This window comes from Glandiceps talaboti, chromosome 13, assembly GCF_964340395.1.
Source record: "Glandiceps talaboti chromosome 13, keGlaTala1.1, whole genome shotgun sequence".
Classification (NCBI taxonomy): domain Eukaryota; kingdom Metazoa; phylum Hemichordata; class Enteropneusta; family Spengelidae; genus Glandiceps; species Glandiceps talaboti.
Window position 1 is genome coordinate 24,076,717 of NC_135561.1, and position 18,709 is coordinate 24,095,425.

At 37.3% G+C, this 18,709-nt stretch overlaps 1 protein-coding gene across 1 annotated transcript in view; it reads right to left on the reverse strand.

The window, feature by feature from the left end:
* LOC144444995 (neural cell adhesion molecule 2-like) overlaps positions 1-18,709 on the reverse strand; it is a 136,534-nt gene that overhangs the window by 26,202 nt on the left and 91,623 nt on the right. The window contains exons 12-13 of the mRNA XM_078134546.1: positions 16,446-16,573; positions 11,565-11,793 (exon numbers count right to left, since the gene is read on the reverse strand). Coding sequence (XP_077990672.1) covers positions 11,565-11,793; positions 16,446-16,573 — 357 coding nt within the window. The remainder of the gene's footprint in view (positions 1-11,564; positions 11,794-16,445; positions 16,574-18,709) is intronic.

The window sequence follows — 18,709 nt, forward strand, 5'->3', positions numbered from 1 at the left end:
TACTGTAAAATGTCTGACCACCACAAATACTGTACTGTAAAATGTCTGACCACAGCAAATACTGTACTGTAAAATGTCTGACCACAGCAAATACTGTACTGTAAAATGTCAGACCACCACAAATACTGTACTGTAAAATGTCAGACCACCACAAACACTGTACTGTCAAATGTCAGACCACCACAAATACTGTACTGTAAAATGTCAGACCACCACAAACACTGTACTGTCAAATGTCAGACCACCACAAATACTGTACTGTAAAATGTCAGACCACCACAAATACTGTACTGTAAAAATAGCGCAAATATTGCATTGCCACACAACTTCATGTTCAGGGCAATGATAGATATATAATTTTTTGAAGATTTAAAGTTGTAACCAAAACAAAATTTTCATACCTAATTTCCATCATCATAATCCAGCCATCCTATGTTGCAAGTGTACAAGACAAGTATAGCAACATCCTAATCAAACTTTAAAGGGATGTGTCTACAAGGTTTTGTACTTCTTTATTTTTTTAAAATCAATTTGGAACCAAGTCATACCAATGTAACAGGTTTATCTTTCTTGGTTGTCTTATTGTAATATTGTAAAAGCCAGCTACATTCAGTTTATATGGGTAGGTGATGAAACAGCTGTCTTACAATATATTACATAATCCAGTCATAAACCAAACTGGCCATGCTACAGGCTTTACCACCAGAGGAAATAGTAAAGTAAACATTATAGTTAATTAACAATGTACTGTTCTCACTGTGTCAGCTATTAATGAGGACAAATCTACACATTCTCAACAAAGTTAAGCTCAATCTACTGGGTAATTTCAGAGTTGAAGATTTTTGAGGAAAAGCAATGACAAAGAATAACACTTCTAGAAACATCTCACCAAGTTTCAAACTCATTCACTTAGTATTTTTTGAGATATAAGTTTTTGACCAAAATTCACATTTTTACACCTTAATTCCATATCACTCATGGAATCATGGTATGCTTAACATATCTTCGTCCATACATCCCTAAATGCATTTCCATTAAATTTCAGCCCATTCTGCTCAGTGGTTTTGGAATTATAGATTTTTAACCAAAAAGACACATTTTCAGCCCTAATTTGCATATCACTGATGGAATCATCCCGTCATGAACAAATCTTACTTTACACCCCCTTAAGAATGTTCCCACCAAATTTCGCACCAATCTGCCCAGTAGTTTCTGAGTTTAAGTTTTTTGACCAAAAATCACATTTTTTGACCCAAAACCGACATCCCTGATGCAATCACTTTCATTTGAACAATTTCCCAACTAGACACCAGAAGTAACATGACCACCAAATATCAAAGCAATCGGTCCAGCAGTTTTTGACTTTAAGTTGTTTACACACATACACACACACGCACAGACAGACAGACACTTTGCCATGCCTATAGCACTACTGAACCTTATCAGTTCAGTTGTGCTAAAAATGTCTGACCACCACAAATACTGTACTGTAAAATGTCAGACCACCACAAATACTGTACTGTAAAATGTCAGACCACCACAAATACTGTACTGTAAAATGTCAGACCACCACAAATACTGTACTGTAAAATGTCAGACCACCACAAATACTGTACTGTAAAATGTCAGACCACCACAAACACTGTACTGTAAAATGTCAGACCACCACAAATACTGTACTGTAAAATGTCAGACCACCACAAATACTGTACTGTAAAATGTCAGACCACCACAAATACTGTACTGTAAAATGTCAGACCACCACAAACACTGTACTGTAAAATGTCAGACCACCACAAACACTGTACTGTAAAATGTCTGACCACAGCAAATACTGTACTGTAAAATGTCTGACCACAGAAAATACTGTACTGTAAAATGTCTGACCACAAAAAATAGTAGTGTAAAATGTCAGACCACCACAAATACTGTACTGTAAAATGTCAGACCACCACAAATACTGTACTGTAAAATGTCAGACCACCACAAATACTGTGCTGTAAAATGTCAGACCACCACAAATACTGTACTGTAAAATGTCTGACCACCACAAATACTGTACTGTAAAATGTCAGACCACCACAAACACTGTACTGTAAAATGTCTGACCACAGCAAATACTGTACTGTAAAATGTCTGACCACAGAAAATACTGTACTGTAAAATGTCTGACCACAGAAAATAGTAGTGTAAAATGTCAGACCACCACAAATACTGTACTGTAAAATGTCTGACCACCACAAATACTGTACTGTAAAATGTCAGACCACCACAAATACTGTACTGTAAAATGTCTAACCACCACAAATACTGTACTGTAAAATGTCTGACCACCACAAATACTGTACTGTAAAATGTCAGACCACCACAAATACTGTACTGTAAAATGTCTGACCACCACAAATACTGTACTGTAAAATGTCTGACCACCACAAATACTGTACTGTAAAATGTCTGACCACAGAAAATAGTAGTGTAAAATGTCAGACCACCACAAATACAGTACTGTAAAATGTCAGACCACAGCAAATACTATACTGTAAAATGTCTGACCACAGCAAATACTGTACTGTAAAATGTCTGGCCACCACAAATATGGTACTGTAAAATGCCTGACCACAGCAATTAGTGTACTGTAAAATGCCTGACCACGACAAATACTGTACTGTAAAATGTCTGACCACAGAAAATAGTAGTGTAAAATGCCTGACCACCACAAATACTGTACTGTAAAATGTGTGACCACCACAAATACTGTACTGTAAAATGTGACCACCACAAATACTGTACTGTAAAATGTCTGACCACAGCAAATATGGTACTGTAAAATGTCTGACCACAGCAGTTAGTGTACTGTAAAATGTCTGACCACAGAAAATAGTAGTGTAAAATGTCAGACCACCACAAATACTGTACTGTAAAATGCCTGACCACAGCAAATACTGTACTGTAAAATGTCTGACCACAGCAAATACGGTACTGTAAAATGTCTGACCACAGCAATTAGTGTACTGTAAAATGTCTGACCACCACACTGTACTGTAAAATGTCTGACCACAGAAAATAGTAGTGTACAATATCAGACCACCACAAACACTGTACTGTAAAATGTCTGACCACCACACTGTACTGTAAAATGTCTGACCACAGCAAATACGGTACTGTAAAATGTCTGACCACAGCAATTAGTGTACTGTAAAATGTCTAACCACAGCAGTTAGTGTACTGTAAAATGTCTGACCACAGAAAATAGTAGTGTAAAATGTCAGACCACCACAAATACTGTACTGTAAAATGCCTGACCACAGCAAAAACTGTACTGTAAAATGTCTGACCACAGAAAATACTGTACTGTAAAATGCCTGACCACAGCGAAAAACTGTACTGTAAAATGTCTGATCACAGCAAATACTGTACTGTAAAATGTCTGACCACAGCAAATACGGTACTGTAAAATGTCTGACCACAGCAATTAGTGTACTGTAAAATGTCTGACCACAGCAGTTAGTGTACTGAAAAATGTCTGACCACAGAAAATAGTAGTGTAAAATGTCTGACCACCACAAATACTGTACTGTAAAATGTCTGACCACAGCAAATACTGTACTGTAAAATGTCAGACCACCACAAACACTGTACTGTAAAATGTCAGACCACCACAAATACTGTACTGTAAAATGTCAGACCACCACAAATACTGTACTGTAAAATGTCAGACCACCACAAACACTGTACTGTAAAATGTCAGACCACCACAAATACTGTACTGTAAAATGTCAGACCACCACAGATACTGTACTGTAAAATGTCTGACCACCACAAATACTGTACTGTAAAATGTCTGACCACCACAAATACTGTACTGTAAAATGTCAGACCACCACAAATACTGTACTGTAAAATGTCTGACCACAGCAAATACTGTACTGTAAAATGTCAGACCACCACAAATACTGTACTGTAAAATGTCTGACCACCACAAATACTGTACTGTAAAATGTCTGACCACAGCAAATACTGTACTGTAAAATGCCTGACCACAGCAAATACGGTACTGTAAAATGTCTGACCACAGCAAATACGGTACTGTAAAATGTCTGACCACCACAAATACTGTATTGTAAAATGTCAGACCACCACAAACACTGTACTGTAAAATGCCTGACCACAGCAAAAACTGTACTGTAAAATGTCTGACCACAGAAAATACTGTAGTCTAACGTGGGTATGCACTGTTGAAATTGTAGATGGGTCAGTGTAAGCATGTGTGTCTTTATATATTCAATCAATGAAACAAGCCATTGAGAATGACATAGTCTCCGCTATAATTGGGTTTTAAGGAATTATCACTACTCTGATCACGCAACAACATTTGTGAACCTAAAACAAACAGACTTAGATATGTTGTGTGTGCTTGTTGGACATGGAATATGCCTCCAACAATAAAGGATTGGTTGAGTATGGGGGATCATATCACGATGAAAATGGAGTCTGAGTTATGGCTTTGGACATGGAAAATTCACAAACAAAATGGCTGCCAGGCAGCCATATTGGATCGTATCACGACGAAAATGGATATGCACATGTGTGTCATAGAACGCTGTCCTAATACCAACTTTGAATGAGATCTGTTCAAGCATATCTTGGTAATGGCTTTGGACATGGAAAATTCACAAACAAAATGGCTGCCAGCTGGCAGCCATATTGGATCGTATCAAGGCGAAAATGGATATGCACATGTATGTCATAGAACACTGTCCTAATACCAACTTTGAATGAGATCTGTTCAAGCATGTCTGAGTTATGGCTTTGGACATGAAAATTCGCAAACAAAATGGCTACCAGGCAGCCATATTGGATCGTATCACAATGAAAATGGATATGCACATGTATGTCATAGAACACTGTCCTAATGCCAACTTTGAATGAGATCTCTTCAAGCATGTCTGAATTATGGCTTTGGACATGAAAATTCACAAACAAAATGGCTGCTAGGCGGCCATATTGGATCATATCATGACAACAATGAATATGCACATGTATGTCATAGAACACTGTCCTAATACCAACTTTGAATGAGATCTGTTAAAGCATATCTGAGTTATGGCTTTAGACAGGGAAAATTCGCAAACAAAATGGTTGCTAGGCGGCCATATTGGATCGTATCATAAAACAAATTGATGTGCATATGTATGCCATAGTATGTTGCCCCTGTACTAAGTTTGAAAAAAATCGGTCCAGGCATCTCCAAGAAACGGCTGCGGACGGACGGACAGACGGACGGACGCACGGACGCACGGACAGACGGAACCCAATCCATAAGTCCCTGTTCCAGACTTCGTCCGCGGGGACTAATTATTTGGATCTATCCTCAGTCACAATTCCTTGCTCTGATTGGTAATTCTTACTAAACTATGTAATAGGTTTGAAAAGCCAAATATATTTAATAAAATACAATAATAGGGCCAAACCATTCAACCAAACAGTGACTGATTTCAAAAGATTTGTGGGTTGTCTCATGCTTTAGGGGTGTCTTCCTCTTTGAAGCATGTTTTCCTCACTTGATGTGCATGTTAGATATAATAATTGCATTCCTACCTCGGTGTTGTCCATGATAGCAACCTATGACTTCGCTGTCAACATTGGTTGATACGATGGATAACTCCAAGATAGGAACATGACATCCTTGGTTGTGTAAGAAGAATAATTAATTTATCACAATGTGTTACTGACCTTATGAATGTATTGAAGGATACTAATAATTGATTTGTATCAAATTGAACACATCATTGCTAGAAACCATGTATTAGAAGATAGAACTCATTCAGTAAAGTTAGAAATTCACATTATGACACTACCCTAGTATACTACTGCCAAGTAGGGCGAGAGGTAGGGGAATTGGAAAGTTGAAAGATATATTCCACATGTGGGGATGTAGTCATAATTGGTAATGCAAGGTTTAGCTAAATGATTAATGACATGGTAAAGAGTGAATACAACTTAATATACAGACATATAGAGGAAGTAAGTTCTATATAACATACATTTAATAGTTTAATCTCAACACATTTATTCAACCTACAATGTAGGTAATGGGGAAGGATCAAGAGACATTGAATTAGGTATCGATCCAAATTGCACATAATGAAAATATATTATGCTTAGACATTGGCATGCAAGTAAACCATCAATGATTGACATGTAGAAACAGGTAAACCATCAATGATTGACATGTAACGACAGGTAAATAACCATTAATGATTGATATGTAATGACAGGTAAACCATCAATGATTGACATGTAATGACAGGTAAATGACGATCAATGATTGACATGTAGTGACAGGTAAATAACCATTAATGATTGACATGTAGTGACAGGTAAATAACCATTAATGATTGACATGTAATGACAGGTAAACCATCAATGATTGACATGTAATGACAGGTAAATAACCATCAATGATTGACATGTGGTGACAGGTAAATAACCATCAATGATTGACATGTAGTGACAGGTAAATAACCATTAATGATTGACATGTAGTGACAGGTAAATAACCATCAATGATTGACATGTAATGACAGGTAAATAACCATTAATGATTGACATGTAGTGACAGGTAAATAACCATTAATGATTGACATGTAATGACAGGTAAACCATCAATGATTGACATGTAGAAACAGGCAAATAACCATCAATGATTGACATGTAGTGACAGGTAAATAACCCTATTGTTTGGCTGTTGATATGGACGTGGTCATGGTTGTTAGGGATATTTGCAAACATTTTTCAAATGTTTACTCACTTGCCTACCAGATAATGACATTTAAGCAAACTATACTGGCACTTGGTTGTTGCTAAGGGCATGGTCATGATTGCTAGGGCCAATTGTGTCAAAATGTTTTGAACACTCCTAAAAACATCTCATTGACCAAGTACTTTTTTTGAAGTACATATTTTTTTGACCAAAATTCACATTTTTACACATAACTTGCATATCACTGATGAGATCATTAAATGTTTAAGCAATAAACCACCCCCTCAGGATGGTATACAACTCAGTTTTGACCAGTAAACGAAATATATGCACTCTCTATCGCTCATGCATATATTTCGTTCACTGGTGAAAATCAAGTGGTATACCATTCCCAGTTTATCACTGTTATATTGCCAGTATATTGAAAATATCGGAAACAAGATAAGAACAAGTCATTGAGAATGACATACTCCCCGCCATGATTGGGTTTTAAGGAACTGGCAGTTTATGTTGTCATTTTTAAACCTGGTTAATTTGGTTGTTTGGCCTCATATGGTTGTTTTTGATATCACTAGTCTGTTCAAGCATGTCTGAGTTATGGCTTTGGACATGAAAACTGCACCGACAAAATGGCTGCCAGGCAGCCATATCGGATTGTATCACGACGAAAATGGATATGCACATGTGCTAATACCAACTTTGAATGAGATTTGTTCAAGCATGTCTGAGTTATGGCTTTGGACATGGAAAATTCGCAAACAAAATGGCTGCCAGGCTGCCATATTGGATCGTATCACGACAACAATGAATGTGCACATGTATGTCATAGAACACTGTCCTAATACCAACTTTGAATGAGATCTGTTCAAGCATGTCTGAGTTATCGCTTTGGACAGGGAAATTTGCAAACAAAATGGCTGCTAGGCGGCCATATTGGATCGTATCATAAAACAAATTGATGTGCATATGTATGCCATAGTATGTTGCCCCTGTACTAAGTTTGAAAAAAATCGGTCCAGGCATCTCCAAGAAACAGCTCCGGACGGATGGACGGAATCCAATCCATAAGTCCCTGTCTCGGACTTCGTCCGATGGGGACTAATTAAAGCTTAACAAGATCGTGGCCACTGCATTGAAAATAATTGGCACAGATTTGCCCTCTCTTGAAAATTTCTACCACCAACGAACGAATTGTCTGTAGTACCTCTCTTATTGCTAATGACAGTACACATCCTGCAAATGACCTTTTTCAGTTGCTACCTTCTGCCACCGCTATCTATCTTTAGAAGTCAAGTCTGTATGTTTTAGCAACAGTTTCTTCCCATGTGCAGTTCAGTCACTGTCATGATAATCTTTTAATTAACTATGTATAGTTTTAACAGTTTCACTCGTCTTATGTCCAGTTTTAATTCTGTTGATTGTAGATTATTTGTTCTAAGCAACATCACAACATTTTCCTAAATATATTTTTAAAATAATGAGTACTATGGCAATACATATATTATTATTACTATATAATATTTTTTAGTTACCATTATGACAAGTGAAGGGGCTTAATATTATATAATAATATAACTAATAGCACCAATGGCATTGTAGCACAACTGTACTTTCGATATACACCACTGTTTGGCTATTGCTATGGGCATGGTCTTGTTTCTGGGCATATTTGCATACACTTTTTGAATGTCTGTTCAATTGTCAAAGAATATGCTGTTACACCACTGTTTGGCTGTTGCTATGGCCTTGATCATGGTTGCTACGTAAATTTGCATACACTTTTTGAATGTTTACTCACTTGCCTCACAGATGGTGTTGTTATTTGACCTAAATATACTGCCATTTGGTTGTTGCTATGGGTGTGGTCATGGTTGCTAGGGCCAATTGTATCAAAATGTTTTGAAGAAAATCTCCAGGATAACACTTCTAGAAACATCTCACCCTGCATCTCACCATATAAGTTTTTGACCAAAATTCACATATTTACACCTAATTTGCATATCACTGATGAGATCATTATATGCTTAATATCTCTTCAGGTATACAACCATAGATCCATCCCGATTAAATTTCAGCCCAATCTGCTCAGTGAATTTGGCATTATAGATTTTTGACCAAAAAGACACATTTTTAGCCCTAATTTGTATATCATTGATGGAATTACCATATCCTGCACAATTTTTAATCTAAATACCTCTAAGAATGTTCCCACCAACATTTAGTCCGATCTGCCCAGTAGTTTTAGAGTCTAAGTTTTTTTTACCAAAAATCACACTTTTTGACCCAAACAAGACTCTTTATCATGTCTGTAGCATGAATGAACCTGTGTAAATCATAGAGTGTCTATGATTTAATTCAGCTGTGCTAAAAGCAAAATCAAACAGAGGGTAATCTTCATGCCATTGACACTGACATGTGAAGTAGCCCATAAAAGATTTAATGATTTTATGGCATCAATAAAACCTTTCATTTCTACACTGAGTCAAAGCATTTTGCTATTTGACCAAAATATACTGCCATTTAGTTGTTGCTAAGGGCATAGTCATGGTTGCTAGGGCCAATTGTGTCAAAATATTTTGAAGAACATCTGCAGAATAACAATTCTAGAAACATCTCACCAAGTTTAAAGTCTCATTGACCAAGTGCTTTTTGAGATATAAATTTTTAACCAAAATTCAGATTTTTACACCTAATTTACATATCACTGATGAAATCATTATATGCTTAGTATTGTGCCGTGAACAATTTTTAATCTAAATCCCACTTAATTTCACACCGATCTGCCCAGTAGTTTTTGACTTTAAGTTTTGTGACCATTAAACCAACTGAACTACACTGTAGGTTCAGTAGTGCTATAGGCATTGAGCGGTGTCTGTCCGTCTGTGTCTGTCTGTCCATCTGTGTGTGTGGACAACTTAAACTCAAAAACTGCCAACCCAATTGTCTTGTGGTCTAGTTGGGAAATTGTTCAAATGAAAATGATCTTACCACCTGTGTGTGATTTGGGTCAAAAAATGTGATTTTTGGAATAAAAAAAAACTTAAACTCAGAAACTACTGGGCAGATTGGTGCAAAATTTGGTGGGAACATTCTTAAGGGGGTGTAAATTAAGATTTGTTCATGATATGATGATTCCATCAGTAATATGCAAATTCGGTCTAAAAATGCGTCTTTTTGGTCAAAAATGTTTAATTCCAGAACAACTCAGCAGATTGGGATGAAATGTAATGGGGTTGCAGCTGGGGGTGTATAGATGAAGAATATTAAGCATATAATGATCTCATCCATGATACGCAAATTAGGTGTGAAAATGTGAATTTTGATTAAAAATGTATATCTCAAAAGGTCAGCGAGACTGAAACTTGGTCTGATGTTTCTAGATATGTTATTCTGCAGATTTTGTTCAAAACATTTTGACCCAATTGGCCCCAGCAACCATGACCACATCCTTAGCAACAGCCAGATGGGAGTACATTTTGGTCAAATAACAACCTCTGGTAGGCAAATAGATTCAAAACATCTATGCAAATATCCCTAGCAACCATGGCTATGCCCACAGCAACAGCCAAACGGTGGTGTATTTCACAAAGATAACAGGGATTAATAAATAAATGAATAAACATTTTAAAAAGTATGTAATTTGCCTAGCAACAAGACCATGCCCATAGCAACATCCAAATGATCATGTATATTGCAAAGATAACAGGGATTAATAGACAAATGAATAAATAAACATTCAAAAAATGTGTGTAAATATATCTAGCAACATGATCACACCAATAGCAACGGCCAAATGATCACGTATAATGCAAAGATAACAACATGGTTGGATAGGCAACTGGATAGTCATTCAACAAATGAACACCTATACCTAGCATGGATCAGCATGTGCATAAACATTGTTAAAAACTGTACAGTTGTGCTACAATGCCATTGGCGCTATTTTTTACTTTAAGTTGTACACACACACACACACACACACACACACACACACACGCCTATTACTACTGTACTTAAGAAGTTCAGTTGTGCTAAAAAGCTATGAAGATAACCAAAATTTGTCTATTCGACCTTGAAGACTTCCATTCAGGCACCTTGGTCATAAACTAAATTTAAAGTGTTTCATAGTATGTTACCTTTGTGCCAGGGTTAATAGAGTTAACAAACTCAATGCAACTCCCCTCCGGCCGGTGCCTGTTGGGGATTAAAACTTTGCCAATATTGGTTTAGAAACTTGTATTGAGATTGTGTATTCAACTTCTTGAGTTCTGGTAGGAAGGCAATTTTCGGCAATGTGACCTTGAAAACAGTGGTTAATGCCTCATTAGAAAGCTCACCATTGATGATACAGGGGCAAACACTTGAATGGTATCTGCATGTTTCAAACTTTTAATATATTAGACAAATGAACAAATATCAAATATGGCCACCAATTTGCCATTATAAAGTAAATGTCATGAAATTAAGTGATGAGCATATGTCCAACATAGTATGCTACCTTTATGTAAAGTTTGGTTGAAATTGGCTGATGCATATGAGAGAAATGAGAGTGTGCATGGATGGACAGACAGACACCAATGAAATAGCCTGTGAGAAAATTACAAGAAGCATGCATAGCTTTGTAATGTTAGACAACGTATATTGAGTTACTATTTTTAGTTGTAAGAGTTGGTAGGAAAAATGTTTTCAGCATTTGTCTTCATCTTCCTTGATATGATTTAATTGGATACCTATTGGTTTACAGTAATAAACCATACTAGTAGTGATTACACGATGCTGTCACAAGATACTGAACACAAACCTGGTCTATGTTTAGTAGGACCTGCTGTAGGAACAGCTCTACCAGTTGTGAAGAACCAATTATTTACATCTCCAGGTGCAATGTTGTTAACAGCCCATAAATCCAGTTCATAGTGTGTTTCTGGTTTAAGATTGACAATCATAAAAGCAACCAAATCACTGGATAGTTTGTTCTTCTCATTTGACCAACGACTGCTACCTGCTGGTTTTCCATCCTCAGTGAAATACAACTATAAGTACAAAACATCATACATCACATACACATATGTTATAGAACAGTCTGTAACTGTATGGTTGTCAATGGTTATAGGACAGTCTGTAACTGTATGGTTGTCAATGGTTACAGGACAGTCTATAACTGTATGGTTGTCAATGGTTACAGGACAGTCTGTAACTTTATGGTTGTCAATGGTTACAGGACAGTCTGTAACTGTATGGTTGTCAATGGATACAGGACAGTGTGTAACTTTATGGTTGTCAATGGTTACAGGAAAGTGAACTGTGTGGTTGTCAATGGTTACAGGACAGTGTAACTATGGTTGTCAGTGGTTACAGGACAGTGTAACTGTGTGGTTGTCAATGGTTACAGGACAGTGTAACTGGTTGTCAGTGGTTACAGGACAGTGTAACTGTGTGGTTGTCAATGGTTACAGGACAGTGTAACTATGGTTGTCAATGGTTACATGACAGTGTAACTGTGGTTGTCAATGAGCATTTTCGTGTATTTTCTAAATGGTGGGTGAAAAGTAATGAATAAATCAACGAGATTTAAACTGAATGCCTCCCGGAAGGACGATTTTTAGCCCTACAGCCACAGTTTCATCCATAGATGAAATGCAAAATTCTAGACTATTTGAAATTTGATTTTGAAGCTTGCATTTAAAACGATACTGCCCAAATAATTAAAAAATACCGCCAATGGTGTTGTAGCACAACTGTACAGTTTTTAAAAATGTTTATCCATATCCCAGTGCATGCTAACAATAGGGGTTCATTTGCTGAATGACTATCCAGTTGCCTATCCAACCATGTTGCTATCTTTGCGATATACGCTATCATTTGGGTGTTGCTATGGGCGTGGTCATGTTGTTAGATATATTTGTATACATTTTTGTATGTTTTTGTTCACTTGTGTATGAATTCCTGATATTATCTTTGCAATATACGTGATCATTTGGCTGTTGCTATGGGCGTGGTCTTGTTGCTAGGCAAATTTACATACATTTTTTGGATGTTTATTCAATTGTCTATTAATCCGTTATCTTTGTGAAATACACGACTGTTTGGCTGTTGCTATGGGCGTGGTCATGGTTGCTAGGGTATTTGCATACATTTTTTGAATGTTTACTCATTAGCCTACCAGATGATGTTATTTGTCCAAAATATACGGCCATTTGGTTGTTGCTAAGGGCATGGTCATGGTCGCTAGGGCCAATTTTGTCAAAATGTTTAGAAGAAAATCTGCAGAATAACACTTTCAGAAACATCTCACCAAGTTTCAGACTCGGTGACCAACTACTTTTTGAGATATAAGTTTTTGACCAAAATGAACATTTTTATACCTAATTTGCATATCACTCATGGAATCATTGTATGCTTAATATTTCTTCGTCCATACATCCCTAGATGCATTCCCATTAAATTTCAGCCCAATCCGCTCACTAGTTTTGGAATTATAGATTTTTAACCAAAAAGACACATTTTTAGCCCTAATTTGCATATCACTGATGGATCATCATGTCATGAACCCACCAAATTTCGTACCAATCTGCCCCGTAGTTTCTGAGTTTAAGTTTTTTGACCAAAAACCACATTTTTTTTACCCAAATCACACACCTGTGATGCGATCATTTTAATTTGAACAATTTCCCAACTAGACACCCAAGGTAATGGACCCACCAAATATCATGGCAATCGGTTCAGCGGTTTTTGACTTTAAGTTGTTTACACACACACACACACATCCATCCACACACACACACACACACACACAGACAGACAGACAGACAGACAGACAGACAGACGCCGGGCGATCCCTATAGCACTACTGAAACTCAGTTCAGTTGTGCTAAAAACCATATCAACAGGATTTAGAGAATATGTGTGCTGCATGGTTGATGTATGTGCCAAATTATAGGGAATTTGAAGCGTGTATTCCAAAGATACAACTTAACAAGTCTTTCAGAATGACATACTCCCCGCTATTATTGGGTTTTAAGGAACTGGCAGTTTATGTTGTAATTTTCTTGATATCACTACTATGATCACGCCACAACACTTGTTACCTAAATCAAACAGACTTAGATATGTTGTGTCTGCTCATTGGACATGGAACATGCCTACTCATGTTGTGTCTCCTTGTTGGACATGGGACGTGCCTACTCTTCAAGATGACGTGATGGAATAAACCATTCAACAATAATAGGATGGGTCGGGTGGGGGGGGGGGGGGGGGCGACCTGTTCAAGCATGCCTGAGTTATGGCTTTGGACATGAAAACTGCACAAACAAAATCGCTGCCAGGCAGCCATATCGGATTGTATAACGACGAAAATGAATATGCACATAGAACACTGTGCTAATACCAACTTTGAATGAGATCTGTTCAAGCATGTCTGAGTTATGGCTTTGGACATGGAAAAATCGCAAACAAAATCGCTGCCAGGCAGCCATATTGGATCATATCACAACAACAATGAATATGCACATGTATGTCATAGAACACTGTCCTAATACCAACTTTGAATGAGATCTGTTCAAGCATGTCTGAGTTATGGCTTTGGACATGGAAAATTCGCAAACAAAATGACTGCCAGGCAGCCATATTCGATCGTATCATGATGAAAATGGATATGCACATGAATGTCATAGAACACTGTCCTAATACCAACTTTGAATGAGATCTGTTCAAGCATGTCGGAGTTATGGCTTTGGACATGGAAAATTCTCAAACAAAATGGCTGCTAGGTGGCCATATTGGATCGTATCATGACAACAATGAATATGCACGTGTATGTCATAGAACACTATCCTAATACTAACTTTGAATGAGATCTGTTCAAGCATGTCTGAGTTATGACTTTGAACAGGGAAAATTTCGCAAACAAAATGGCTGCTAGGCGGCCATATTGGATCGTATCATGAAACAAATTGATGTGCATATGTATGCCATAGTATGTTCCCTCTTTACCAAGTTTGAAAAAAATCGGTTCAGACATCTCCACTAACAAGCAGTCATCAGAGCTGAGATGACTCAGTCCCCCTGCAATGGATGTTTACAGAGAATTACCACCAGTCATGGTAGTGTGATGTATTCACTCATTAAGAGTAAACGTTGGATCAGAGGACAAGTGCGTATTATTAGGGTTGACCAAATTATATGAAATTTGAAGCTTGCATTCTTCAGATTAACAAGTCATTGAGAATGAAATAGTCCCCGCTATAATTGGGTTTTAAGGAATTATCACTACTGTGATCACGCAACAACATTTGTGAACATAAAACAAACAGACTTAGATATGTTGTGTGTGCTTGTCGGACATGGAATATGCCTCCAACAATAAAGGATTGGTTGGGTATGGGGGATCATATCACGATGAAAATGGAGTCTGAGTTATGGCTTTGGACATGGAAAATTCACAAACAAAATGGCTGCCAGGCAGCCATATTGGATCGTATCACGACGAAAATGGATATGCACATGTATGTCATAGAACACTGTCCTAATACCAATTTTGAATGAGATCTGTTTAAGCATGTCTGAGTTATGGCTTTGGACATGGAAAATTCACAAACAAAATGGCTGCCAGACAGCCATATTGGATTGTATCACGACGAAAATGGATATGCACATGTATGTCATAGAACACTGTCCTAATACCAACTTTGAATGAGATCTGTTCAAGCATGTCTGAGTTATGGCTTTGGACATGAAAATTCGCAAACAAAATGGCTACCAGGCAGCCATATTGGATCGTATCACAATGAAAATGGATATGCACATGTATGTCATAGAACACTGTCCTAATACCAACTTTGAATGAGATCTGTTCAAGCATGTCGGAGTTATGGCTTTGGACATGAAAATTCACAAACAAAATGGCTGCTAGGCGGCCATATTGGATCATATCATGACAACAATGAATATGCACATGTATGTCATAGAACACTGTCCTAATACCAACTTTGAATGAGATCTGTTAAAGCATGTCTGAGTTATGGCTTTAGACAGGGAAAATTCGCAAACAAAATGGTTGCTAGGCGACCATATTGGATCGTATCATAAAACAAATTGACGTGCATATGTATGTCATAGCATGTTGCCCCTGTACCAAGTTTGAAAAAAATCGGTCCAGGCATCTCCAAGAAACGGCTGCGGACGGACGGACGGACGGACGGACGGACGGAACCCAATCCATAAGTCCCCGTTCCGGACTTCATACCATTCCAAGACAAGAACACTATTTTGCATGACAATAACCACTGTCTTCAGTATTTAAAGTGCAACAGAACTTGACTTGTTTGACAGAACTGGAGACCCACCGATGAAGAGGAGCTCAGTCTCTTCGAAATATTTGGGTTAGAACTGTATGGTTCATGATATTATTTATATGCAGTGTAACACTTTGAGAAAAGGGGTAATGTGATTACACTTCTCTCTAATAACTAAACGAGGTGCAGAATTCTGAATCATTTGAAGTTTTCGAATCTCATATGCTGGGAGGCCAAACAGTAAACTATTGCAATAATCCAGACGTGAAGTGACAAAAGTGTGAATAAGTCTACACACATACATACATACAGAGATAAGTATTACATATGACACCCTTATGGTAAGTATAAACAGTTACAGCTATTGGTGTTTAATGCATAGATTTTGATACCTCTCTGTAGCGCATTTGATAATACTGGATATCAGAACCACCAGATCTGGGTTTTTTCCATTCAAGGTTGTAGGATCTCGGCATTTGAGTTGATGGTGCTGTTGTGATTTCTGGTTCATATGGCCCTCCTGAAACACAAAAAACACACTAAATATTAGCAACACTGTGCTCCCTCAACCAGAAATCAAAATCAAAATTTACAACCATTTTTTTAAAGTCTATTACAACAGTAAAGAGATTAAATCAGACTACATTGTATACCAGAGAAATTCATACTAATACCATTACATGTTGCCCCGATAAAATGATGTCAGCTCGCAACTCCACACTCCAGGTAGTTTAGAATGTGCCTTGAGGATAATACTTGTAAGTCTTCATGGAAGACATAGCCTCCCCCTCAACATCATCTATGTGACTTTAATGGCAATGTGATTTAAAAGAAACAAGTCTACATCAAACATTTGAACTTGGGGATGACCACACAATGTCGCATAAGCTCAACAAAAGAACATCGTTCGTTTAAAGGTCTAACCCCCCCCCTCCAGCTCCCCCTAAATTAACATTCACAAGTGCAACATCAAATGTTTATATATGATGTATACCATGATGAAAACTGTAGCAATGTAATATGAAAATGGCGTTGTAGCATGACTGTACAGTTTTTAACCAGATTTAACTGAATGTGTCTTGTAAGGAATCACTAATTTGCAAATTAAACTAAAAAATACTGCCAATGGCGTTATAGCACAACTGTACAGTTTTTAAAAATGTTTATCCATATGCTAGTCCATGCTAACAATAGGTGTTCATTTGCTGAATGACTATCCAGTTGCCTATCCAACCATGTTGCTATCTTTGCGATGTACGCGATCATTTGGCTGTTGCTATGGGTGTGGTCATGTTGTTAGATATATTTGCATACATTTTTGTATGTTTTTGTTCACTTGTGTATGAATTCCTGATATTATCTTTGCAATAAACGTTATCATTTGGCTGTTGCTATGGGCGTGGTCTTGTTGCTAGGCACATTTGCACACATTTTTTGAATGTTTATTCATTTGTCTTTCAATTCCTGTTATCTTTGCAATATACTTGATTACTTGGCTGTTGCTATGGGCGTGGTCTTGTTGCTAGGCAAATTTACATACATTTTTTTGAATGTTTATTCATTTGTCTTTTTGTTATCTTTGTGAAATACATGACCATTTGGCATGGTTGTTAGGGATATTTGCAAACATTTTTCAAATGTTTACTCACTTGCCTACCAGATAATGACATTTAAGCAAACTATACTGGCACTTGGTTGTTGCTAAGGGCATGGTCATGATTGCTAGGGCCAATTTTGTCAAAATGTTTTGACGAAAATCTGCAGAATAATACTTTCGGAAACATCTCACCCAAGTTTCAGACTCATTGACCAAGTACTTTTTGAGATATAAGTTTTTAATAAAAAATGAACATTTTTACACCTAATTTGCATATCACTCATGGAATCATTGTATGCATAATATTTCTTCGTCCATATATCCCTACATGCATTCCCATTAAATTTTCAGCCCAATCTGCTCAGTGGTTTTGGAATTATAGATATTTGACCAAAAAGACACATTTTTAGCCCTAATTTGCATATCACTGATGGGACCATCATGTCATGAACAATTCTTAGTAAGAAACACCCTGAAGAAAGTTTCTTTTAAATTTCAGGCCAATCTGCCCAACAGTTTTTGAGTTTAAGTTTTTTGACCAAAAATCACATTTTTTTTACCAAAATCAGAAACCGGTGGTAAGATCATTTTGATTTGAACATTTCCCAACTAGACACCCAAGGTAATGGACCCACCAAATATCATGGCAATCGGTTCAGCGGTTTTTGACTTTAAGTTGTTTACACACACACACACACACACACACACGAGCGCGCACGCAGACAGAGAGAGAGAGAGAGAGAGAGAGAGAGAGAGAGAGAGAGAGAGAGAGAGAGAGAGAGAGAGAGAGAGAGAGAGACAGAGACAGAGAGAGAGAGAGAGAGAGAGAGACAGACAGACAGACGCCAGGTGATCCCCTATAGCACTACTGAACCCCAGTTCAGTTGTGCTAAAAAACTATGGTAACAGGCTTTGTTTTTGGACAAGCGTGCTTTCTTAGGTTAATGTATGTGCCAAATTATACGGTATATGAAGAGTGCATGATACTGCTTAATTACTGAGTATCATTCATTACCTAAAATCATTAACTATGCAAATTTTTCATTAAAACTGTAAGGA